This window comes from Neopelma chrysocephalum, unplaced genomic scaffold (assembly GCF_003984885.1).
Source record: "Neopelma chrysocephalum unplaced genomic scaffold, ASM398488v2 Primary Assembly neopelma1_42, whole genome shotgun sequence".
Classification (NCBI taxonomy): Eukaryota; Metazoa; Chordata; class Aves; order Passeriformes; family Pipridae; genus Neopelma; species Neopelma chrysocephalum.
This window is the reverse complement of record NW_020897700.1, coordinates 2496025-2523892: the sequence shown is the minus strand read 5'-3', so window position 1 is coordinate 2523892 and position 27868 is coordinate 2496025. Positions and strand designations below refer to the sequence as shown.

The window sequence follows — 27868 nt, the reverse complement described above, 5'->3', positions numbered from 1 at the left end:
CTGGTAAAGTACATGACTTTGTTATGCTGAAATTCTGTCATTTCAGTTGATTAATTTTTGAAGCCCTCTCAACAGTTATTTTCTGTCACCTATTCAGAGCCTGTGTCAGCAAATTGCTCTTTGAAATCCTGTGCCCTTTGCCAGGTGTAGAAATAACTACATTTGCTTATTCTTCCTTCCTTAGTATATTGCTTGTATGATGTTCTCCACCTGGTTATTTGCTTTTTCTGATGTTGGCTGTGCTTTCACCTGACTCCAAGAGGTTTAAAACCGAAGAAAAACTGTACAATTTTTTTTTTCCCTTTATTAATTTGAACTAGGGGAGATCTGGGAAGAAAACTGTACATAGATACTGATTTCTCAATTTGGCCTTTGAAAAGGTTATGGAAGAGACTCTTGACCTGTTTTTCAGTAAGCCTGGGAACATGGTAAGGGTTACATGTAACTGAAAGAAATGCCAGTGTTTTATAAGGAGAAAACAGGATGACCTGAACTTGTCCTGTTAGGCAAAGAAGTCCAGAAAGAAGTCCAGACAAAAATCCAGTAATAGATAAGGTACATGTCAGTTTTATGTTCCTTGACTGGAAATTAGATCACATCAAAGTAATTTACAGTGGCTTGCCAGAGACTACTGATGTGGCTGATAATTTTGGTGATTATGGTAGGCTGCTTGGACAAGAGTGTTTGACTTGTTCAAATATATTGGCAAACTAATATTATAATAATTGGCAAATTAATATTATAAGGCAAACTAATATTATAAGCCCCCCATTCCTAAGGGGACTAGGAATGGACTATTTGTGTATCTGAAAACGTAATTGTAAATGGGGAACACTTAGTGATTGAATGGACCTATTTTCTAGTATAGGCTTATTGCTTCTTGCCCTTTTGCTCTTGCATTACAGACCTGGAAGACAATATTTTAATAATTTATAAATGATAGACAAGACCTGGAGCAGTAAGGGAAGTAAATATCTTTCTGTACAAAGCACTAGTCATTTCAGCCAAGGGTAAAATTGTGGTGCATTGGACCTTCTAGGGAGGTGCCCCCAGGTGCAGTTCTGTAGTCAAAGACTGAAGTCTTTGACTTTAGTTTTGCGTCTGCTCTGAGAGTTTGTTCTCCATTGACTAGCAGTTGATTTCACCTACTTCCAGACTACTGCTTCCGGCTTGGTGATAGCACATCTTGGTGCCACCAACCTCCCCTGTTCTCCCCAAATATGTGCAAAATTAGTAGCTTTGAGACAGCCTACAGATGATCACAGGTAGGTGGGGGCACTTTGTGTGTCAGATAAACTTGGCAATATTGTCCTTCCAGGACTAGACCAGACCAGATCAAAGGAATAAGTTACAATTATTTTAACAGACACAAGATTAGACATTTGATTATCAACTTGTAAATGTCTAGATGAAGCAAATTAATGTAGTGATCTGAACTGGGTTGAAAAATAACCAACTTTTTCCTGTCTGACTCAATCCATAGTCCCCCACAGAACGTGTTGCTGAAAGGCGTTCCATGGGAATGAGAACGAGCTCCCCTACAGTGAGTGTTGCTGAAGCTAGCGCACCGTCACCAAAAGAACTGCTTACCAAACTGCACCCTTATTTCTGCTCAGGGCTTTGGCTTTGTAGCCCTGGCATCTTGCTACCATTGAACAACATTCTTTGATCTTTCCTTTGGATATTGTAAATTTGGAAAGCCAACTAGTTAGCTACTTCATGGCTAAACTGTTCTATTACTGATTTTTATTTTTCCACCTCTCCTATCTTTAATTAAAGAAAGTGTGCCTCTGGAGACTGCAAATTGGAGCTGCTTTGAAGCACCTGCACCAGATGATTTGGTCCTTTTCCCCCCCTCTTTGTCTTCATGATTCAGCTTTGAAAACTGCATGCAAATACCAGTAGGGAAGCTGCATCTTTTAGTTGTCTAGGTTTCTTCCTCTTTCTTTATATCATTCTTTATTATTGTTTTAAAGTATGAATTATGTGCAGTTAAGTGTTAATTAGTTTTGTAACAGAGAATGGCTCATTAAAAAAATGTGTGTGTGTGTATGAGGGGAAGGGAGAAATTTGCAATTATCAAATGTCTGTCAAAGACTGCTTTATATATATAGAATGGTATAACTGTGTCTGATGGGGCTTTTCAAAGACTTCAGCTTTATATCTGGACATAATGCAGTATTTTTGATTAATAAACTTCCAATTTTCTACCAGGTAACTGCTACACTTGTTTTTATTAAATTCTGTTTTCAGAGATGACTGGTTAATAGGTACAATGACCATAACAATTAAAGGAAGGGACAGGGTATCAAACCCGTGAGCAAAACTCCAAATTTGTTGGTGAAACTGGTTAATCTCAAAGGCCCCTGAATTTTAGTGTTCTCTTTGTCAGGCTTGCAGTGCCCTGCAAAACATTTTGTAATAGAAATGCACAGAAGTGGGCACTGTAATATTTACCTAATTTTATGACATTTATTTTGAAGGGTGGTTTTGAGTTCCTGAGCTGCACTGTAGTATAACTGTAAAGAATTTATTTTTTCTCAAGGAAAAACTCATTCTTCAGACGATATCTTTAAGGGTTTTGTAATGCATAAAATATTTTAAAAACCCCGAAGTATTTAGTTTCAGAAAACTACTTTCAGAGTGCAGCGGTTCACTAGATAACCTGTAAAATCAATAAATAAGTCTTGGGAAGTCAAGGAATGTAAGAGAAAAGAGAAATTTGAATTGGGGTACTGAATCCCATACAAATCACTGATCACCAGTGTCACCGGATTAGGGCATTTGGACCAACGCAGAGGAACTCAGATGAGAAAAAGAGGAGGGGAAGGGCACCATGACAGGGGCAGGAAGGCAGTCGAAGACAAATGTCTCACCAAAAGGGGAAGATAAGATAACGTATTGTCCAAGTGTTAGAAATCTCTAAAAGGAAAATGTGCTAACTTCTCAGATCAGGCAGGAGGCAATACCGAGGCCCTGTACTGCATCCTACTGACTCATTCCCAGCAGTCGTTCCTGTCTTCTCACTGATGAAGGTTAAGAATGGGCAGTGTTTCAAAGCAAAAGCCCTTCTCGGAACGGTTAATAGAGGGGGAACAGGAAAAGTGCAGCAGAAAACATAGAAGTACTTTTGTGGCTCTTTTTCCCCATTAAAAAAAAAAAAGACTGGGTTTAGGAACTGTTGCTTTCTCTGTGTTGATCTAGTCAGTTGACTGTGTTAGCTATTGATATATATTCATCTCATCCTGTTTATATATTGTTTTATATATGATACCTAAACCACCAGGTATTCTGCAAAGCAGTGGGAAGAAAAGTGTCTACAGAAACTTGGTGGATTACACAGAGATGCAAGCATGCAGAAGTGTGGTTGACTCCCATCTGCTTTTAGGCTGTACCGCAGTTGTTTTGCTTTCTGCTATTTTTGGTGTATTAAAGCAGCCCTCAGGGATCCCTCAAACTTTAGTCCTTGGGATTAAAGAAAACCTACTGTGGCTAAAGGAGGAAGAAAGAAATTATAAAGCAAAAAGCAAGTCAACACCCCTCCCTTTTTTTTTTCTTAAAGCATTAGTGTGACTTATTCATATATTTTTAGGTTTTTGTTTAGTTTAAAGTATTTAGTCTGTTATTTTGGAGGGGTATTATAGTTTAAAATATTAACAAGTAGAAGTACCAGCTGAAACAGGGACTTGTAGTGATTATACAAATATAGTGCATGATGCTTTCAAAGACCTTGCTGTCTAAAGTGATAGGACTAATCAACACATGCTGTGGAAAGGGAGAGCAGAAAGCAAGGATAACAGCTGGAAAAATGGTGTAACCTTATGTACAATCTGACTTTTACTGAGGTTTATAGATGTTTTGGGGATGAATTTTCCACACTTTATTGTTTGCTAAATATCTTTATGAAGTATGGGAGTAAGAAAGATGAAACTACAGAAACGTGCAAAATTGCCTGTTTTCCTTTGTTTGAAAGGCTTAGCTCCTGACATCTGTGTTTATGTGAGACTCTCTGCTTATATTTTTGGTCATGAAGAGAATTGTGAAAATAAGAACAGATTAAAAATCTTGAAAAGAAGCTTGAGTTTTCTTCCAAGTAGGGAAAAAAGTTTTTTTAACACTAGCTTCCTGCTCATTTAGGCCCAATTCCTGGTCTCTCTCGGTTTGATATTGCAACTGCATGTTCAGGAATGGATTAGTTAACAGGCAAGGCAGTGGCCTTGTAAAATTCAAATCTGAGGCACAGTTGTAAATGACAGTGAGACATACCCTGTGAACAGGATCAATAGGCTGCATTTAAAAGTGATGCCGGGTGGGGAGGACTGCATGGTAATTGAGTAGATAGTGTGTAAAAATAGCATACCTGAGGATCATAGAATCATAGAGTCATTAAGGTTAGAAAAGACCTCCAAGATCATCAAGTCCAACCTCTGACTGAGTACCCCTATGCCCACTAAACCATATCACAAAGTGCCACATCTGCTTGGTTTTTGAATGCTTCCAGGTACAGTGACTCCACCATTTCCCTAGGGAGCCTGTTCCAATGCTTGACAACCCTTTCCATAAAGAAATTTTTCGTATTGTGTTGAAGCATCTAGTTGCTTTGGAAATATGTTCCTTATTTCTTGCACTATTGTATGTTAAATATCAGTGTGTATTTTCTTGTGAGGAATCCCTTTGGAGCTGCTGCCCATGAACAGTTGCAGCAAAAGTGCTCAGATCACACTTGGCGATGGAGTAGAGGGATTTGCTGCAGATGCCCTGGCTGCTTCTGGGAGGTGCTGCCTCCTGCCCCTGTTACTGGAAATTTAATTTTTAAATTTCATTTAATATTTAATTTTAATCATTTAATTTTTTTCTTAAAGCATAGCAGTAGGGTGAAATTTGCTCTTCCTAGTCATTTATGATTAGTTCAGAAGAAGAGTAACTCAACGCTCTTCCCATGGTCCTTCCACCCACTCAGGCTTTGACAGAGGATGTGGGTTTCTGGGATGTCTGGAGTGGGGTTTGCAATCCTCTTACCTGATGTGGGAGACAGCTCAGATTTGCTAAATACAGCCCTGATGTTGCAACGGAGCATAAGCACAGCTGCTCTGTAACGGCTATCAAATGAATTATTGGGGGGTCTTATTTTCCATGAAACAAAGCTTGTTTTGGCATTTTTGTAAGCATGTTGTAAATTACATCAAAACATGTTTAGGAGTTAAGTGTCTCCTGAAGAAAAAACAGAGGGAAGCCTTTTCTTTAAAATAGAAAATAAATAAATAAAAAAAATTCTACACGGTTAATCTCAATGTGTGGCTTTAGCCCCAAGCAAGGGTTTTTCGTCCCTTCTCCTCCCCTGCCACTGAGAAAACACTGAATTCATTCACACCAGCAACAAATGCAGTTTCCTGGAGGAGAGAGAAGACTGACAGGGAACTGAGTGCAAATGAGCTACATAAAGGCCTAATTTAAGTTTAGCAACAGCAACAATAAAAAGGAATCTCTAAGTACAGCAATCACAAGGACAGTTACATTCTGCTATGCGTTATCCTTTTCATGTATGGAGAATCCATGAATCCAAAGTGTTGGAAGTTCATCAATTCATACCAACAACCTTCAGAATTGGAAGTACTGGCTTTGGGATTTAAATTCTCATGATGAAGCTAGAGCCTATCCTTTCCATAGCTTTTTGGTAGCTGAAGAAGTTTGGACTGTTTCTGCAGTTCCTATGGTTAAACAGTAGTGGTTACTTTGAGGATTACATGCTTAATTATTATATGTGAATTCTAATGCTTTATAATTGGCAGCAAAAAAATCTAGCTTCTTTTCTCTAAAACTGTAGCAACTATTCTGGTAAGAATAATCGAGGTTTTATATCACTTTATTTTTGCTTGTATCCTGCCCACCTCAGAGATTACTGAAGCACTCATCTCAAAATATAAATGTTGTCTTAAGCCTACTCCATTATTCAAGCAATGTTTAGTGTAACCCTGTCATATTCTTATAGTGATCCAGCTGCCAAAGCTCTCTGGGAGTCCTTCATGAACCTCAAACAAAAGGAAGCTGTGATGGAGGCCAGGAGACACCTCGTGGAGGCTGCAAGCAGAGAAAATTTACCTATTAAGATGAGCATGGGTGAGTAATGTGACATAGCCTTCCTGACATAACCCTCTTGGAGAAAACTCACCCATCCTTGGTTCACCCCCATCCTTGTCAACAGATTTCAGGTGAGCATTGTGGCTACCATAGGATCTTTCTGGTATATAAGTGAGACACAATTTAATTTTCTTTTAAATACAACAACCTTAAAAAGATCAAGAGCCATGAAGAAGCAATGGGTTTCTAGAAGGAGGGTTTTAAAGGCGTAGGCAAATGGTTAGCAGTGCTACTTGTCTGTATTTTGCAAAGCATGAGAATTTAGGTTTTCTTAAAAACCCAGCAGGATTTGTGTCCTGAAAGCAGGCATTGTAAATAGCAATTGATAGAAGTTGTGCAGATCTTACATATGATTACTTTATATAGGTAGTAGTTGCATTACACAGGTAGTGAGTTTTACATGAAGACTGCCGGCTCAAGAGAGTTTAAGCTGAAAAACACGTCTAGACACTCTTTAAACCTGAATTCTTCAAAATGTTAGAGATACAGATTAAAACATAATGACTTTCAATAGCTCTTTTAGAACCTCATTCTTGTTATATACCATACTCAGTGATATGCAGGAATTGATATAATGTTAGTTTTATAAAAACTGGTATTGCTCTGTACAGCAGTATTTTTCTGTACTGTATGTGCTCTTGGGACTATTTTATGCTGAACTTTTCATCAAGAGAGAAAGGTCCTCATAGAATAAGAGATTTTTATCTGTTACTCCAGAGTAAACTGCCAAGATATTCTAGAAGAATTAGATGTACAGCCAACTAATGAACTCTTAACAACTATAACATGAAATATATTTTATGGTCTTTACAAATACCTGGTAGATTATTAATCAGAAATTCTAAATTTATGTAACATTAATGCTGTAAGCTGTTTTAAATAAATGGAAAAGGAGCAATTGTGAGAGGGCTATTACAAATTTGTCTGAAGGAGGCAAGGGACAGTAAAGAATAAAATCCTGTTTAAACTTTCAATGTACCTATCAGTATTCACCATAATAAAGTTAAGAAACCCCCATGTTGTTCTATGACATGCACCATTAAAAAAATTATTATTAACGTGGAAACTCATCTTTGTTATAAAAGTAATTACTTCTTTTCTTTGAGAGGCAACAATCCATCTATGACCTTTGCTCCTTTGTGTGAATGATTAGATTAGCCACCTTTTCTTCTGTATCTCCTTCCTGTGGTATTCAGTGAAGGCTGCAATAACCTGGTTCTTAATCATAGTAGGTGACGCTTACAGATGGCAGTCTAAATGTCTAATGTATGCAGGCCCAATGTAGTACCGTACAGAAACATTTAGGAGTTGATGGTGAAACAAATTTCTGATTTTTTTGTCTTGTTTTTTTTGAAATGTAGCATAAACTAATGTTTATGGAATTTTATTCTTTTGTGAATTGTATATTTATCTTTCACTAGTATCATAATCAGTTGTTAACTTTGTAGTTGAACTTCAAAGGGTGAAATAAAATTTGAGGCAGTCTTGTAAATGATAAACATGGATAAAATGAGAAAGAAAGAAAGGAGGGCACTACAGTCACCAAAATAAAAAATTCTTATTGAGCATAAATGCATAAACCCCAAAACTCACACCCAGATGTCACACTGTGTGATGGCATGTATTTATTAATGACTTTTTAAAACAGATCTGCATTTTTACAGCATTCACTACTTGTTCATCGTGCTACAGAACATCTTAGTTCTCTGTCAGGAAGCTGAAAATTGTGTTGTTTATCAATTGCTGCATTTGCTGAGAAAAAATTCTTGTGGCCTGTTCTGGTCCTGATTGCAGTGTTTTCTTGAAAGGCTCCTTCCACTGCAGCTGTGATATGAGGCAACATTGGCTGGAGAGAAGGGAAATGCTTTCACTCTGCTCTGTGCTTAGACTTGAGTTTTTATGATTTTACCTCAGGTTCTGCATGTATTGGAAGATCTCAGTGGATTGCACATTGGTTTTCCCAACACTTAGGATATTTTCTGAGTTTTTTATGGCTCTAATATTAAATGTCAGAGAGTTTTTCTAGCATGAAAGTTTCCTCTTACTCTCTTTACTAAGACTGGCTGTGTCAGATGGTTAGAGTATTTTCCTTACTACTACTTTCTGGCTTTTTTTCCCCCTTGGAAATAAGGAGTGAATTACATTTGAAAGCAAAGCTTTGAATTACATATGGTGTAGCCAAGCCCTCCTGCAGTGGCCACCTGCCTGATAAACCGCATCACATGTGACACTGGCAGCATGGGAACCCTGTGAAGCAATTGGAAACTCGATTCCATCCTGTTTCCATATTTTCAGTGTAAAGAAAATAAATTCAGTTGTTTTCTGGGCTTTGAAAGGCTGCTCATTGCTCTGAGGTGTGCATGTGCTTGCCCATGTTTCCCTGCAAGCAATGTGCCTGATGCCCAGCTTTCCTCTTTCTCTGCCTGGCTGCGTGTGGCAGGAGCTCTGACAGTTGTGGGAGGACACAAAGCTCAAGTTTTTGCTTTCTGGTATCTTCTGAATGTGTCTGCCTCCTCCTGAGAGGGAAGGACAGTAGGAAAACTGTTGAAGGGGACTTATGTCTTCTCTCCAACACCTCTAAATGTCTGCAGGCCACTGGGAACTCCATCTACTTCCATTGAAATCAGCAGGAATGGAGAGAGGAGAGGAGTTCTGAGGAAGGAGAAGAAAGAGGAAAAAAGGAAACAATTTTGATCACATTTTTTGAACTGGGTATATTGGAGCATTGCTTTCAGATGTTCTTGATGTGCATATCCATATTAGTTGTATTAAGGAAAGTGGTAATGGAGGTGTCTGAAAGTTCTGTTGATTGTTTCAGAAGGAGTCTGTGGAAAGAAGGTGGTTGGAGTTGTAAGTTTTGGTGGATGGATTCTTGGAGCAAGCACAGTTTCAAATTTAGGACAGTCTCCTTGACATTTGTAAATATAGCAGGATTCTGACTTTTTTTCTGTAGCTCTGTCATACTCAGGTTTTCAGGTGGACCATTAAGTGGTCTTATACAATCTTCAAGGAAGGTTTGGGGTTTTTTTGTTTCTTTTTTTCCTTCCATGTATATCTGAGAAAAGAGCATATTTTATCTGTCACTCACTTTGTGAATGAAAGAACTATGTTGTTGTTACAAACTTCATTAAGTGATGGAAGGTTCACTGCAAGCATTTTAAAATCCTATTTCTTTTTGAAAGAAGAATTGCAAGTCTTAGGAAACTGCATCACAGAGGGAGAAAAAACGCCAAGTGTTGGTCCATAAAACCAGCTAGAACATAAAACTGTGGAACTGCTTTCCCCTTTATTTGCAGAACAAAACCTGAGCTGCATAGCTATGGAGCATATTTGATTTTCTGATGTCAGCCCTGGAGAAGGCAGGCATGAGCATTGTGCAGAATTCCAGCCAGCACAAAAGCTTTACATGTGCTACATCCGGTTTACATACTGCTTAATTAGTTTAATCCACAAATATATAATATGAGTATAATGGTTTTTAAGATGTAATTTCCTTGGAGTTGAGTAATGCTGTCAGTATTGACTTTTGGAGAGTATTTGTTTGATATTGCTTACTGTGGGCACATGGACATTTAACTCCTTCTTTACAGGATGAAACTATGTTACTAATATAGTAGTTACATCTAAGTTTTGCTTTAACCCTTTCAGCAAGCTACATTTCTCAAAACAGTATGTGTTTGCGTGTAAACAGGTGGAGCTGTCCTATTCTAGATGCAATTTAAATAAAGAGGTACCAAAATATTCCATGTCAATCTATATATACACACAAACACTGTAAAAAAACCCTAAAGCCAATAAACAAGGCTTTTTAAGAACTACATTTTACCTCTGAGGTAGTTGCATTTGTGTTTTAGATACCTAGGTGAATGCTGATAAATACTTGATAAAATCTGGTCAGATATCCCATTGTGTAGGTGTGAGTTTGTAGGTGTAAATTATTTTGGCATAATAAAAATCCTGGTATTTAAAACAATGTATTTTATTTAAACAATTAAATATTTTTTTGAAAAGCTATTTGGACAACCGTTTAGAGGATTGTCTTAATAGTTTTTTTGTGAGATTTATAGCACTGTTCTAAATTCAAGTGAGATTGCAGATACTGGATGGGGATTACTTCTGCCCACCTCTTAGTAAGTGACTGTAAGAGGCTGCTTTGAGGCAGTGGAGAGGTTGCTGCTTTTTACATTCCTCTACTTCCTGTTCCATTCTTCACAGGACTGATGCATATCTTAATCATCCCCAGAGCATGGCAGCCTGTGAATCTCTCCTTTAAAGCTTTGCTGTTAGCATAGTCCTTGGCAGCGGTAGAAACTTTGCTACTATTGTTCTTTTGTGGCTTTAGCAACACCCTTGCTCTTCTCTCTGAAAAGAGCACAGTAAACCCTGATCAAGTCTGAATTCCTTTATTGTGTCTTTTCACTGGCATGGAGACTGATGAAAGTCAAAACACTGGTATAATAACAGGAATGAAGTGCATTGTGCTGTTACACAAACCCTTGTTAGCAAAAGAAAAGCCATTAGATTTCTTTCCATTTGAACTGTACAAATACAGTTTTAAAAACCAATCTGACTATAAATTTAGCAAAGCCTCAGTCTTTGTGAGGTAAAAAAGAGTACTGTGACTTTTTCAGACTTTTTTGGGTTGGTTTGTATGGATTGAATTGAACTCTGAAATTGGTTTGGGTGGATATGGGAAGATGCTGACATTTTAGTCTAGAGATACGAAATAACATTTTGAGTTAGAACAGTATGTTAAAATGGACTGGAAAATCTAGATCAATACTTTATCTAAAAACATAAATTTTTGTGTTTTTTTAATGAAAAGTTGCATTGGACTGTAATGATGTTTAACCTGCTATTTGTTCTTTACAAAACCAGTGTAAAAATATTCAATACTCAATACCATTAATGCCTGGAATAAGCTTTTGGGATAAAAGCTACCTGCTTAGAAAATGAGCTAATAAAGTAGATAAGCACATATGTATCTTTCTAGATAGAACAAATCTGATCTCAGGTATCTAAAATTCACCCTGGCCAACCATTAGGACAACTCTGTGATAGAGACAAGTAGTAAGACAGTATCAGTCTGAGTTTGAGGTTCTTACAAGGGAATAGAAGGCAGATAATTATTGCAGAGCTCGATGTGGTCTGCAGGGTGTTTGAATCCATTCTGCAGCATGTCTCTGGGTGATGGGTACCTGGATAACAGCTGGGCTTGGGAGACACTATAGCCCCCCACTTTGCAGAGAGGACAACATTTTGTAGAGTGGTTCTTGGGATGTTTGTTACATGTCTGTGATGCCTGTTTACCTGGTCTCTAAATTCTTCGGGAGACCAAGCTGCAGAATCAGTGAGGCAGTTTCCCTCCAGGTATCCTCATGAAGCAAGTGGCTTCCTGTACCAACTCAACTGAGACAGGCCTGACTGAGGAGTCCCAGGGGACCCCTGGTGGTCTAGTGGTTAGGATGCGGCGCTCTTACTGTCGCAGCCCGGGTTCAGGGATACTCCCCCGGGCAGATGGAGCTCGTCGGCCCTGTAAGGCCATCCATCTAAGAGAAGGTCACTCTAAACAAACCTACGTCCTGAGGACCTCACTGCCATTGTCCAAGCTCGCTTGGCCCCGGCAGATGAACCTTAGGATTAAAGGGTGGGCTCAGTTCAGCGCATGCTGTGTCTCACCTAAAAAATCCATTGTGCAGGCTGGAAAGGTAAAAGACCTTTCCCAAAATCTTCGTTCACAAAGACTGGCCGTACTTAGGTCTCACAGTGCTGCTCCAAGGGCTCCCTGATCTTCTCAGGGCACTTTTCCAAGGAGAGGGGATGCTGATTTTCTCTGACCTGAACTCTTTCCATTGTGCAGCCTGGATCCTGAGCAGGCGGTTCCTGAGTTAAATTAGTCTGCTCTTTGTCTCATGAAAAGTAACAGAAGTCCTGCAGTGTAGGACTTTCTAGCCAAGTGGTCTTGTTTTTTCCTGCCTATTGCAATACTAAGTTCCTGATTTCTCCCTGTAGTGCAGCTAAAAACGTAGTCTTGACCTGAAGCAAATGTTCCCAACCTCACTGATGGTCAATATAGCAGATGTTTTGTTGCATCACTCACCCCCAGAGGCTGGAAGGCTTTTTGCTTCTCAGTGTGCTAAATGTTTTTGAAGTCTTTGAAGTGTTTCTGTAAGTTTTGGATATGTTCCTATTTGGGGAGCTTCTATATAGGTCTTTGCATTCCTGGGGATACGGGGATACCATGAGTATAATGGGGTTAAGCTTTCCCTGATAACTGTTGATGAAGATGGTCTCTGAATAGTAATTACCACATTGAGAGCTGTAGAAAGAAATTGATATTATGGCAGTTTCACCTTGCAGTGCTACATCAGGCTGAAGTTCAGGGATTCGACCCTGTTGAGGGTTCACCTAACTAAATAGATCCCATCTTCAGATAGTCATTTGGGTTTACCAGTCTAGGACAGAAATGTTGCTCCAAGCTCCAGATGTTTAAAGAGTATGAAGCCTTCTGCTGTTTTTCTTAAGCAACTAAACTTTTTAGATAATCTCTGTAACTCATTAGATGTAACAGAAAAGATGAAGGACACTGGTATTCCCACCAATAAATTTGTCTGTTTTTCAGGAGATGTGACAAAATAGCTGAGATGGAGAGAGATTCAGGAGCAGAAGCTTGGTTTTCATCAGTAAGTGACACTGCATTTGTGTGTAGTGTTGTTTAGAAGCATCACCAGCCGAAGACCCATCTTTGCACTAATCATTATATTTCTTTCGATGGTGGGCCAATTAATTTTTTTTTCACTCTCACCTGCCAATATTCAGAGTGGCATCTTTGAGAGCACAAAACAATTACTCAAAAGAAAAAACAAACATACCTTAGAATAGCTGGAACTATGTGAGGTGTGATGCCCATATGCATATTTTGCAATTTATCCATCCCTTCTTTTTTCCATCTAGCACATGTAGGTTCCTATAGTTGAAAGAAACGTGATTTATGAGGAGTAAGTACTTATGCTCTTCGAGTGAATCCTGTGCAGGTTGAAGCATGAGTGTAGTGTTTACTGGGCTTGGAAATAGCTATTGATGTGGAAGCAACAGTGTGACAGAAGCTTGGTGGTAAAGAGTAGATAAGGCAGTGGCAGAAGGCTCATTTTGAGAGCACAGACATACATCCTTTCTTATCAAGGATCCCAGAGAAAGAATTATGTAAATATGAAGTTGATTGAAAAGGCTTGGCAGAAGGTTTGCCCTTTTTGGTGACTGCTTCTATCATAGCACAGAATGAGTGGTATCAACCAATAGGGATGAACTGTAGAATAACCCCATGCTCAAATCAAGGACAACTTTAAAACAACTATGTTGAACCTTGTTCAACTGAATCTTGAATATGTCCAAAGATGGCAATTCCACAGCCTGTCTGGGTGCCCTGCACAGGTCTTACCACCCTTGTGAAGAAAATGTTCTCCTTTATGCATGGTTTGATTTTTCACTTGCTGCAGTGTGTGACCATTGCTTCTTATCTTCTCCTTGTGCATCTCCAAGGCATCTGATTCAGTCTTCCCTATAATCACTCATTACATCCTTGAAGGCAGGAAGTAACACCCCTAGCCACTTTTATATCTTGAGATTAAGCAAACCTGTCTTCTTTAGCCTTTACTTGTGCATTCTTTTCTCTAGCCTCCTAAACCATTGTAGTGACCCTTCTCTGGACCTGCTTGAGTATGTCTTGTACTATGGAGACCAAAACTTCATACTGCAGATGTTGTCTTGCAAGTACTAAATAGAGGCTTATAATCACTTCCCTCTGCCTGCCAGCTGCGTTTGTGCTGATGCCGCCTAGTATGTTTCACTTCCATTGGTGCAAGGGCGTATTACTGATTCATGTTCAACTGGACAGACACGTTTAATCCTGAAGTTCAAAGAATTTAGGTCACAGATCCACTGTTAGACTATTGCAATGACATAATCACAGAAAAGGTTGAAATAAGGGCTGGAAAAAGAAGATTTTGGTTGCTGGAAAACAGTATGTGGAGTGTGGCAAAAGGCTTCTGGTATCTACAGTCACCCATGAGATGTGTTCTTAGTGAGTGAGGTTGTTTCTACAGTTGAAAAGAGAACTGGAAACTGCTGTGTCCCAAATGTTGAAATATTGTGCTAGCAAACAATAAATTTTAATCATCCTTGTTAGACTTTTGCTCAAACACTGGAAATACGTAAGAATGAGAGGACTCCTTGTGTGCAGTAACTTAAGTTTGCTGCTGTTAACTGCGTTTGTTTTATTTGAGCAAAAGCTTGAGGATGGAAAAAGAGGTATTATGCCAGCTCCAAACACAGATGGTGACACTGTAATACCAATAAATTTAAGAGTGAAGGAACTCTTAACCGGTGAAGCAATACAGTGTATTTCATGAAGAAGAAGAAAAGTCTAAAACCAAAAAGGCATCTGTAGGTAGCTTGTTCTTATCCAGCTCTGTCAACCTTGTAGCTGCTCAGCTGATTCAGTCAATTCGTCTTTCTGGTTTTGTTTTTTCTTCTTTTAACAACTTAGCAGTTTCTTTCATTTGTCTCTTACCTTTCCTTGCTCCTCTCCCTCTTTTGCCTACTGAATTGTCTTTCAGTAAGTTATATTCCTTTATGACTTGAAGAAAACACCATTTCACTACTTCACATCTACCTGTTATTTGTGCACTGGTTTGTATTATCTTTAATGACAGAGTACCAATTTGACCCTCAAAGTGCAATTTTTTTTCTGGGAAACGTACACAATAAAATCCATGTTATTGGAGTGAGAAGAGAGGAAAAAATTATGGTAGAACATCTGTGTCATTTAGACATCCTATCTGAAAAAAAGTACCTTGAAATCTAGTGTAGAGATAAAACGAATGGTTTGAAGTATGCAACTCCACTGGGTTGTCCTACTGCAACAACAGCTACAGCTTTTGGGAATGAGTTTGGAAGGGACCCTGGGAGTTAGGTCCTGCCTTCTGCTTAAAGGAAACTTGCCTAATTTAGAGAAGGAGATGGAGATAGGTAATGTGAAGTGCACTCATAACAAAATTAAATAAATTTAAAGCAGAACAGGTTATTAGATGTTTAAATCCAAAACTGCAATTACTCAGGATAGTATTGAAGAAAAAAATAGAATTTTCATAGAGCATTCTGTAGTCCCTATATTGCAAGGAGCTTATTTGGAGGCAAAATTTCTCCCTCAATATTTTAGGGAGGTATTCCCCACAGGTGACTGTAAATGGCTTTTTGCTGTTCTTATTTAGCAAATCAAGTGTTGTTCAAATTTGTTTTGAGTGTTGTGAGTTGGTTTGGGTTAGGGCTTTTTGTTTGTTTGTTTTATAACTACTGCATTATGCATTGTGTGAATTACCTTAAAAAAGAAGTATTATATTGGGACTACTCACTCTTGATTTAAGTTTAAAGAAAGACTTCAGCTGGTTTTAAAGTACCAACTACCGTGATTTACCCTAAGATCTTGTTGAATTTTTTTTTTACTTTATTTTTAATTCTGTGACTTCATATTCTGGCAAAAATAACAGCTCCAAGGTTAAGTTAGCTTAAAAAGTCTCGGTAAAGGTATTTTTATCTCAACTATCTCTTGTTCTGTGAATAATGTACTGTGTGCTAAGTAATCTCTTGTGGTGTAAGATGGGTAATGGTTCATGCCCTAATAAAATTGTAAAGCATGTCATATTTGTGCTTTATACCTTATTTACTTTGCACTTCACTGCTATAAAACAGTTAGCAGATGGAAGTGAAACACGGAACCCCGTGCAGTGATGGGAAACAGAGAAATAATCTGGTGGTATGTTTTCTTTGATTACATTGTAGTTGGCACATGGATGCAGGACTATTTGGCTAACTTAACTGTTCCTTTTAAGAAGAGAGTGAGGTGACAATAGTCTTCTATGGGTCTGGATTTTTTTGATAAAGTTTTAATTTTTTTGTTATTTTTATATCAACTTTTTTTCTGGACAGTAAACCCAAACACTTAAATATGAACTGGGGGCCACATCCCCTTCCCTGTCTGGTTGTGATTAGAGCTGAAGATAATTCTTAAAAATTTAAAAATAAACACAAATGTGTTGCTCTTGCAGGAATTCTGCAAATATATAATTTCATTATTTGTATTATTTGCTAATGTAATACTGCAAAGCTTATATTAACTTCAGTATGAAGTCTATTTGTCTTAAAAAAGTATAGTAAAAACCCTATGTTAGTGTGGTCTTTCTCTGGGCAATTTAGATGATGTTCACAATAATTGGGAGTAGACATTAATGTGCAGATAAACATTTGTGAAGTTTTGAAACAAAGGTTTAATGCAAACTATATTGTTATAAATTTTTTTATATTGTTTAAATTAAGAGAAAGTTACTTTGAGTTAAAGCTTAAAAATTTAAATAGCATTTATTTGCACATATATTGGTAACTAGTGCTATTTTGAGAGATTTCACGATTAGCATTACTTCACTTTCTGGAGTCTGTAGCATTAGCAAATCAGTGTTTCTAATGTCTTTAAACAAACAACTTTTATACCAAACAAACCAAATCGACCAGGAAAGGTTGAAATGCTTCTTCCAGTTTTTGAGTACTCATGAGTCAGTGTTCTGATAAAGCTAGATCAGAAGTCCTCCTCTATAGAAGTAAGCTGATTAAAAAAAAAGAAAAAAATGTGCATACACACATATTTGTAATGTGAGGTATTCAGGATACTATTCATCAGTTACTGAATGCTGATGCAACTTCCTGAAGAGAAATCATTTTGTTGCTATTTTCTGTTCTCTGCTAAAATTTATTTGGTGGGGTTTTTTCAGGTAAACACCTGAGATTTTTTTTTACTCACTAAGCTTACATTATTTTTTGCTGATGTTGAGTTCTTCTCAGTCTTGAAAGTAAATATTTTCAAATTTTAAATTTGAGGTTTTAAAAAACAAGTCACTGTACTAGTAGACTGTCCATTTGTGATGATCAAGACATAGTTAAAACACAGAAGCAGGTCCCTTAAGCCTTTCTGTACCTGGGTGAAAAACAAAATACTAATTTTTTAAGTCTGGAAAATGAAATTCACTGCAATTGCTGTTATTTAGATCTGTGGGGAAGCAGCCTGGTTGAAGATAAGGTAGAACTTGCTGCAATGTGTGCTGTGATATCTTCATTTTGTAGGGTGCATCAGCCACAGAGACTGTGTTTTGCATCAGCAAGAGAGTTGATGAGTATGGGATGGGAGATGCTGACTCTGGTGTCTGCTTGACATACAGTGGAAACGCATGGCACCTGCATTTTGCTGGAACACTGTGGTAGTTGTGGCAATCAACACTCAGTACTGTGCTTTGAGCCATCTAGTCAAAAAAAGAGGGGGAACAAACCCGAAGAAAGTGGCTGAAAGTAATTCAGAAGGAGCGAAGTGTAACTGAGAACAGCCTGTGCTGAAGGATTTAAACCAAAGATACAGTACGTGTTGGTGTGCTTGCAAAGTCCCTAAGTGTAAAACTTGAGGTGGAACATGGCAATTCAGTAAAACTGGGTGGTTTGCCCAGTTCTTTTTTTCCAAGCATAGTTGTGTAAGCCTCTTCATTCAGTCTTGCAAAGGATAACTCGTTACACAAGAGACAGGGTGAATTACTTATGGATGTACTCATACAATCATCATGTTTTCCATCCCCTATTTATTTGCTTACCACCCAAAATGATTATTAGGATATTCTCAGCTGCAGAAGTCTTCCAGAAATCATTTGAGAAATAAGCAGTCCTGTGAATAATGTGCCAAAGAAGAACAATGACCTCCCTTTCTCTGGGACAGCATGCCAAGAACACGATGAAGTACTTCAGTGTCTGAAAACATATGTCGTAGTGCTAAATGAGGACATGCGCAAACCACCTGAAATCCTTCGGGAATATTATTTTAAGACAAACAAGTCGATTCATTTCTGTGAGAAGTTTAGAGTGTTCTGGAGATAATTTAACCAAATTTGTAGATTTCAAGTCCTTTTACAGTCACTGTCAGTTACTGTTTTCAAGGGCTACCGGCTTTTAAGGGCTGGAGACCCTCTGGTTGGAATGTGGCCTAGTACTCTGTATTTATTAACTTGGTGGAAGAGTTAAAAAGTAAGTAATAAAATATGACCATGATACATATTTAGTCAAGATTAAGAGGAGTATTTGGGAAATTCTGGTATGCCAGCATTAAATTAGAAGTTTTATATTGGTGACAGCTCCTAGAAAGCTTAATTCTGGAAGACAAGATTTCACCTGTTTGTTCAAACAGTTCTAAAATTTGCTTTAATATTTGGAAGGGCAACAAGATAATATTGTAGACACTGGCTAGAGAGGGTTGTTACTTTTTTGCGCATACTGATTTAACATTTAAAAGAGGGAAAACTGAATGGTAGAGTGTACAAAGGAAACAATGGTTTGAAGTGCCAGAACATTTAAAAACAAAGCTCTGAAGGACAGAAAAGAAAGAAATTATCAGTTCATATTGAGACACGTAAGCTACCAGTTATATTTATCAAATCTTTCAGGATGTATTTGGAAACATGAAACAAAAAATAATCTAGGAGTCATAAATCATGACTGGGGTCATATTTAGGCATCTGCATTTAGACACTTAGAACTGAAAATCTTGATTATTATATTAGAGTGCTTTATTTATATTTGTCCCATCTAATTGATTAGGGTTTATTTGTTTTAAGGCACGTAAAAGAATTTCAAAAGAGTAGTCATCAGAACTGATATTTAAACATGGTTTCCATTTTGTGATAGAAGACTAAGGCTTTTTAGGAGAGAGAGTAAAATAGCATATGGCATTTGTTTGAATATAAATTATCTGTATAGGAACACTGTTAAAACATGGATTTAATGGCACCATACACATCTAGTGATAGAGAATACACTTCTTTTGAGATAACTAACCCAATGCTACAGTTGATGAGACTGAAGCCAAGTCTGGTTAGATGTTTAAGCTCACATGGCAAGCGCTAGTTGAATAAGTAAGTAGAGTCCAGCTTTATTTGTTCTGGGTGTATGCCTCTATTCCAGAATTTGCTAAACCTCAGTGTAGTTGTCACCAGTCTATGGCTCCATGAAAACCACTGCTGTACCTTTAGACATGTGAGACGTGACAGACTCTGCCTCCCTCAAGGTCTTCAGATGCACTGGAAAGCCTATGACAGGCACAGAAAAGTGGCTGACCTCCCCTGTTTATGTCCCCCACCTGTTGTTAAAGTGGCAGGAGGACTGGGGGTCAGTAAGGGCTGGGAAGGAAGGCCAGTTGCAGCTCTTCCTCGATGGCACAGTGCTGCAGGGGGCAGGCAGCAGGAGGCTGCCACTGCCATGTGGCAGTGTGTTTAGGGGTGTGCTTCAGGGACTGCTGAGATCCCCCAGATGGACTTATCCTGGGATTGTTCTAGTGGGGACTTGCTCATACCTGTAACCGTGGGGTTATCTGGATAGTGATGTTGCTGCAACAGAAAAGGGAGAGGCTTACAAGCGACAAGAGTAGATGGGTTCATGTCTGTAGGAGATGAGCATGTACTCTTAGAAATAAGCCTGGGAATTCTGCTTTCAGTCTGCTGTAAGTTAGACCTTATTGGGTCCAGAGCCTTATTCTGGAGAAGCCAGCCTAACAGCATCTCATACTGGCCTACTTTCCATCTCTCCAAAGAACTAGGGATTAGTTGATGTTCTTCTCTTCTTTATTAATAGTTTGAGGGCTGGATGACTTTTAAAGTAAGCTAAACAAAAGTTGAGATCAAATTATTTCTGTGGCACTTGCTTTTAAAGATTGCTATTGAAACTTCCCAAGAATTACAAAAACATTTTGAATTAATAACAACATCTGGAAATTGTACTAACAAGGAGACATAAGGGGCATCATCTGTCCTGCTAAATTGCTCTCACTTGGTTTGTAAAATATCCAACTCCCTTAGCAGTACAGTTTCCCAACTGGCTTTGTGGAATACAAGAGCTTTCTACATTCCTCTCAAGTATCCGGCATTGCTACTGGGAGAGATAGGTCTATATTCCTACGACTGTGGACAAGCAAAACAATTTATCTGGATTTTCTTCAGCCTTCTGCTGACTTGAAAAATCTCATCTGTGAACATAAGGGTGCCGAGATTCTTTCTTATTCATGGTTCTTTCAAGTGAAAAATGGACCTCAGCAAAAGCCTCCAGCCACTGAAGCTCTGACTGTGTTCTTGCATTAAACTGAACAAAATTTAAAACCGTGTGTATTTGGCGGTTCCTGTATTCTTGGAAGAGCATCCACTTATTTACTCAGTTGGTCACAAAATGTACTTTTCCTCTTTACTTGTTTTCTTTTACTGTGGAGATAATTAACTAAGTGTTGTATTAAAAAATAAGGCCTCTGTGTTTGGAACAGTGCATTGATAATTCTGACCTTTGCTCTTTTGACACTTCGTTCATCCATAAATTTTTATGTTACAAAAATATGCAGTTTTGGATTATGAATTTAAAACATTACTTTTACCAGTAAATCTATCTTGAAAAATAATTATATTCCTGAAGCAATGCCTGCACTGAACTACACCGACTGCAGCATTAGTTTAAAATGGAAAAAAAGTCGTACTGCTGAATCGTGTCTCGATGTCTATAAATGTGGTTTGTCCAGTTAACTTTTTGTTTAACTGTTGAGGTGGAAGTCTTCCACTCAGTCTACTCTCACTACTCAAAACCAGATTTTTGACAGACCTTTAGTATCAGTTGCTGGTAATTTCTGCTACAATATGTTTATCTTGAATGATCTGCTTTACTAGTAACAGAAATACATCTTCCCTTCAGTCTAATTGTGCACATCATCATTAGTACATGTAGTATGAACTGTGTTATTTTCAATGTGATACAGCCTTGCAAGTGTTGGTATTCAGTGCTGCTATTTTAATATTTAACAACAAATTATTTATTTCAATTAATTATTAAGAAACAAACAAAATCAAGCTACAGCTTCTGTAATGTAAAAGTTGGCAAAAGTGATCTGCAGTTCTTTTGAGATCTGCCCTGAATTCTTGAAAGTTGGAGGTGGAATTCAACATCTCTATGTCCCAATATGTTTGCAAATTAATTATCATAGCAGTGAAGGATTGAAGGTGGCCATTTGTATTGAATTAAGTCTTGTAAACATTTATGCAACTGCTCATTAGATACTCATCAAACTTCACCTTAGACTGAGTTAAATTTGTTTGCCTCAACTCATCTCCACTACTGGAAGGTTGGTTGACACAGTGATATTTCTTAATGTCTTGTGTAAATATATGCATGCTTTATTTATCCCCATTAGTTGTATTATCGATATTGAACCTCAATGTAAATATTTTTCATGTATTCATAGAGACCTCTTTTTTTCCAACTGGAGCAGAGAACCTGTATAAGCCAGGCATTTCTATTTTGCTTTAGTAACTTTATAATCACTATAGTAACCTCTCTGTGCATGTGTCACAATTTTGAGTTAAACTTCCAAGAATGGGAGTGATTGGAGCTGTGTGAAATGCTCCAGGAGGGAGAGGCTTTGTATTGAGGCATTTCTATGGCCTTGTTTTTACTGGAACTATATCACCTGGTACGAATTGTACCTGCTTTTTTACGATGAGGAGGCCTAGACATTATTTCCTTCTTCTGTCATTTCCAGGTTTTAACTCCTCATTTACAGCAGATGCTCTTGTCCTAGCCTCAAAATCCATAATTTTGCACTTTATACTGTTAAATTTCATCCCACTTACGTTAATCCAATGCTCAAAGCAATCCAATGTGCCTTCTGCTCTTTCTCCATGTTAATGATGTTCCGCAAGCTTCTGACAGCCCCCATTCTGGAAACATTTGTTACCAAAATTTGTACTATAAATATGTGCATGCACACAGATGAACACACTTTTCTTATTATATGCTAATGCTTCTCTATTGCATATTACCTGCCATCTACATTTGGATGTTTCTTAGATATCTTGCAATTCTTCTAATCCTAGTCTTTTCCCACTCAAATATGGTTATGGAATAGTTAATGCTATGCTAAATCCATATGCATTATAATTAATTCATTAATTGGTTACATATCAGTTTGTCATTAGATTCTTTGATAAATGTACTTTGCATTTTATCCCCGTTTTCTGTCTGATGTAAGATATTTTTTTCTTGGATATTTGTCCTGAAGCTTTTCATACTCCTGGCATCAGCTAATAAGATAGCTAATTTCACCATTTCTTAGACACAAATATTTGTTTTCTCTTTTCCTAGACTAGCCTAGTCCCTGTTATCACTTCCTTTTTTCCTTCATTTTTCAGAGTACTAAAAGACAGAGCTGCTTCGTCACACTGACATTTAGCATCTCTTGAATGGAACAGGTCCTTCAGTAGTGAGCCTGATCCCTAGTCCATCATCTTTCTGTTACTTCTGTAATGTCCAGTTTCATTCTTTACACTGTTATTTCATTCTGTTGCCCAAGATTCTTACATTAGTGCACAAATATGTTAATTGTGCCAAACTAACCATGCATAGTTTCTTAGCTGAATTAATTCCCCCACATCATCAGTCTGTCAACATCACTCACTGTTTTTCTTCTCTGCTCCCCATCCTCCTATATTCTGTTAACTTTTGAGTTTCACTGTGATACTTCCCAGTCACCACCTACCCATTTTATCCTCTTCGTTGTACTTGGCAAGAGGCATGAAGCTTTGAAATGATTTTTTGTTGTTGGGTTTTCTTTTTGTTGTTTTTGTGTGTGTGTGTGTTTGGCTTTTGTTTTGTTTTAATATTGCTTTCAGTAGATATTGCTTTTATCAAGTCCTGTATTGGGATTTAAAGTGGTTGACAGAGTTTGGGACAAACGTACCTGTTTCACAGATGCTGCTTGATAAGTATTAATGGCAAAGGTTATTTCCCAGACAATATGGAATTCCTGGCATTTGTGCAAGAAAGGTTATCAGTATTTTTAAATCCCTTAAGGGTGGTTGAGGTCATGCTTCTCTTTTCCACATCCAGGAATTAAAAAATTATCCAATGCTTTGTCAGCATAATGTAGCCCTCACAAGTCAGACTTTGATGCCCACACAAGACATCTGGCTGTGCGTGGATGTAGAGTTTGGAGCAGAGTATGACTGTGATGGAGCAGGAAGAAGAGAAGAGAGCAGGACAAGATGCTTACAGTAAAGTCTTTTCTGCCAGTGATTGCCATTTTCTGCCTGTGAATCTCAGAATATGCTTCAGAAGAACAGTTGAAATATGATGGTGTGATTGTAATCTATCTCCTCTCGATTTCTTAGGACCTTTCTGCCACATTGCAACACAAAATGACTTGAAACAGTAGGGGGACTTTAAAAATCCAAAAGGCTGGTAGGGTTGAGATTAGATTAAATTTAGTCTGTTGTGCTGAAGTCTCCCTCTGTGAGCAAGCAGTAGGAAGGTGATGAGGATTTAGGCCTCAGGAAAAGTAATTTAATTGCTGATTACCACCAATCAGTTTCTCAAATTCCTTTCTTCAGCTTCTAAAATAGTTGTATTTATCAGCCAGCTATCCAGGGAGATTTCTGTGTAGAAATTGGCTGGAACTCTCAAACTCTGGATCTGAGTGGTTCCATGGGTATTGTAAATATCACAGATGAGATGCTGGACTCTGTAATGCCAATGTAAGTTTTGTTAATAACTTGCTAAGGTCAGGATTTTACTTATATTTACATATGTGTTGGACTTTCTTTTGGTCATACTCTGAGGGTGGGAAAGAGTTTGATTGTTTACCTAAAATGGTGCTGAATGGATCTCAAACTGATCCAGTGCTGCATCTGGATTCACTTTCACAAGGAACAATATGGAACAAAACTCTTGAATTTTTTTTTTAATTGAAATCAGAAGTCTTGAAAGCCCTCTTATTTTACTGTTTCATATGAGGGAAGGCTGGCAACTGCATGTTTTCTCAGTTGAAGCAAGTTATCAGATTTTGAATATGCTACAATATATCAGGACTGCTCTAGGTAATAATGCAGTCATTATCAAAGGTATGCTGCAAGGCATCATGGTTGACATTTTCAAATCACCGTGTAAATCTGCCTGACACAGCTTTAAAAGAAATAAAACAAGACTGAAAGCTCCAGTGTTTAGTCTAAAAACACACATGGCCATGGTTGCTGTTTTAGCCTATGTGGGCTAACTGAAAGCCTTTTGTCGGCCCTCCGGCCTACTGAGTGGTGTCAGCTTGATTCGTGTGTTAATTTGCTGACTTTTCGGTTTGATGCGTTCCATTAAAATTCACATAGAGAGCCTGTGTGCTTTTGCTTTATTTAGCAGCTTTCCCAAATCTAAATGCTCTTCCAAAGACTGCCCTTGATATCACTGAAAATAATAGAAGGAGCTCTCAGCATTTGTTCACTGTTGGAATAATTTATTTGCCATTTATATGACACTGAAAGGATAGAGGGAGATGGGGAGCCTTGTAAAGTGATGATATAACCAAATGCAGAGAAAAAATCCAGAGGCAGTTTTAAGAGAATTTTCCTTTATGGAACAATCCTGAGTGAAATGATCGATGGTGTCAGCCATGAACCACTTAGCATCAGCTCACCCTAGTGTCTTCCTGGCACCAAAGACTGTCCTGTTAACTTTAGTTAAAGGATCCTCCTCACTCTATTCATATATCCCTGCTCTTTAGGTCTGGTTTGCTTGAGGAAGATAACTTGTTATTGGCAGAGGTTGCCGGGAACCAGCCCTGGACTGGATCACAATGTAGACTTGCAATTATGATGGTGTTTTGACAAAACTTTTTGCTGCCTGTTGATGCCATATGTGATCACCTGTGATGATTTTCTTGGGGCAGATGATCTGCCATGGACCTACCTTCCTTCCTGAAAGACATTCTTTCTGAAATATGAATTGGTTGAGCACTTCAGCTGGCACTTTAATGTTGGATGGAACAATGGCTAATTCTGTAGTGTTTGCGTGGCCCAAATGGTACCCCTCATGCTTTTCTAATAAGGAGACATCTGCAGGCCCATGTGTGGGCACTGGGCTGTCTATTTTCAAATAGCCAGTGAAATTATGCTATGCTAATAGCATGCTATGCTAATAGTCTCAGAAACTGAAGAGTCACACCTTGGAAGTGTTCCTTCCAAGAACAGCTCTGGAAAACAGTTCCTTGCATTACTAACATTATATCTGTCTTTTGAGTCAAGACTAATCAAAAATGCATCCTCAGGAAGTGGTGAGAAGGTGTGAGTTTGGTGTAAGGTAAAAGGCTCACAAATTGTCACTGGACTTCTGGTAAAAACAGAAAGATTTTTTAAAGCAGTTGTCAAGTATTATTTCCCTAGCTTAAATTAACGTCCCTCTATGTCTGAAAACAAAAAATTATATTGCCCATTATGTCAGCATCTGTTGTGCATTGTTAAAAAGCTGAAATACTACAAACCTTAAGCCACAATTCATGGATGAAGTCTTTGTCTGACCTGTTGCTGCAGCTGAAGCTCCCAGTGACTGCAGTGAAGCTAGGATCAGGCCCATAGCAGAGAGAGCCTCTACAGTTCTCTATAACCTTTTCACTATAATTTAAAAAAATTAGGTTTGTATTTGCCACCACTGAATGCTGTTTCCTTTTTTCCTTTCCCCAGGCAGAGTCACCCCAGAACAGCTCAGTTCATACATTAAGCTTTTCAGAAATAATCTTAAAGCTTTGGAGAACCATTGTGGTCTTCTACAGCTTGTACTGGCCACAGTCCAGACTTTGAAACACCCTCAGACTTCCAAATGGGACAACTTCCTTGCCTTCGAGAGATTACTTCTGCAGGTATGCATTATGTTCAATTTTTGAATTTCCCTTGCATTCTGTAGCTTGTATTTTTTTAAGAAGTGTATTGGATGTCTTGTTAAAGAGCTGTTCCTTATTGCCTTACTGGTAAAAAGAATGGGAACTTGCATACTTAATATTTTATAAACAAAAGCGGTAGGCATTAAAGGTGAGGTATACTGAATTGGATGACAATTGTACATCTATATGAAGTTGCAATATGATATAACTTTTAGCACTGAGCAGGATTATTGTTATTATTATTATCGCTACCAGCCAGAAGACGCTTCTTGAGGTAACATGCTGAATCAGATAGAGAGAAGATTGTTATGATGTCAGTGTAAAACTTGTGTAGTTTGCTGAGTAGATAAAAGCATAGTTGGAAATTCCATGCACACAAGAGAGTGAATTTTCTCTTGTTCTCAACTATCATCTACCCTCAGCTTTACCACCACCACATTTTTTACAACATCCTGTTGGTAACCACAGTATTATTTACATACCATTTTGTATCACAGGAAATTAAGAGTTAGTGATATATTGAACTCTATCCTACTAACCTTTGGAGATGTACCAAAGAAAGGAGCAGTTTTTTCTAAGAACCTGGTAGAGTTAATTTCTGCTGCAGTTCAGGGAAAGCTCAAAATTTTTCTTCCTGTGCTGTCTCTTCTGCCATTGTGTTGTTTTTAAAGGAACCATCTTCAGAAACCCTAGCAAGGGGCAAGTCTTCATGAGCTAACTCCTATTGAAGTTAGAGTCAGCCTTAAATGAGGGAAATATATAGTGTTGTTCTCAACTAAAACCAGATACTTCTGTAAAAATTAGCCATCTTTTTCTAGATGTGGAAAACAAACGATCAACCTGACTCATCCCATGATCTTTGGGAGCAGGATAAGATCCCTGATCCTTTAAGAAGAATATGCCCACACTTTATAGGTTTGTAGTCAATGAATTTCTGCAAGGTCTGGGGAGAAAAAAAATGCAAAACTTAGATAGTAGCAAGCTCTTGACTACATTCATTTCAAAAACTATTCTCTCTTGGTAAGACTGAAATATTTTTTAATACCATTAGCAACCTTCTTTCTCTAGTTAAAAAACAAGCACATCGCAGCTAAAAGAACTCATTGCAGCCATTTTTTAGTTTGTCTGGACTGTAGAAGATGGGACTGACGACCCATAGTCCCCTTCTCTCTCCTATAGTGAGTCATGTCACATAGCTCTTCTCAGAAGCTGAGTTCCATCTTAAAACCAGTTCAGCTTTAGAATCAAAATAAAGCTGCAAACTCAGCATTGTTTTCACAGCAAGAGACAGCTGCCTATATAAAAGCCATGCTGTAAATCAACAGGGAGTAGAAAAACAGAGGTAAGAAACAACCAAACTATATATTTCATGAAAAAGAAATGTTTAACAAGCACTGTCATAATCGTAGGTGGCTTTGGATTCTACCCACTGCCTTCCACTCATCATATTAGGGTAAACTGTGCTAGCCAAAGCAAACTTTCTAGGCTAACATTTGTAGCTGTTCCTTAAGCACATACTCATTTTCAGTAGTTCAAACAGCAGTTATTTTCAATTACGTGGACTCTGTTTTGAAGACAGTTTTCTGAGCACATGGCCTGTCTCTGAGCAGTTGACAGGGGTTTGTAAGAAGAGCAAAATACTGAGACCCAAGATATTTTTATTTAAAAAAAATCAACTAGGACATTACATTGTGAATGGTTGGTACATAGCACACTGCACTAAATTTTATGTTTATTATGGTAGTTTATTTCAGCAGTACTACTGAGAAATTATTTAGCATATTTGTTATGTTTCAGGTATTTTAAAATAATAAAGAATCATAGGTAAAAAATAATTGTTTCAACATGAAAGTATTATTGTTTCTATTGTGTATTGGAACCACAGAAGACAACTGTTTGTGAAAGATCTGCTGGGAGTAA

At 38.0% G+C, this 27868-nt stretch overlaps 1 protein-coding gene across 1 annotated transcript in view; it reads left to right on the top strand.

Annotated features, from left to right (window-relative positions):
• SCFD2 (sec1 family domain containing 2) overlaps positions 1 to 27868 on the top strand; it is a 199310-nt gene that overhangs the window by 25728 nt on the left and 145714 nt on the right. The window contains exons 3-4 of the mRNA XM_027676388.1: positions 5990 to 6117; positions 25752 to 25927. Coding sequence (XP_027532189.1) covers positions 5990 to 6117; positions 25752 to 25927 — 304 coding nt within the window. The remainder of the gene's footprint in view (positions 1 to 5989; positions 6118 to 25751; positions 25928 to 27868) is intronic.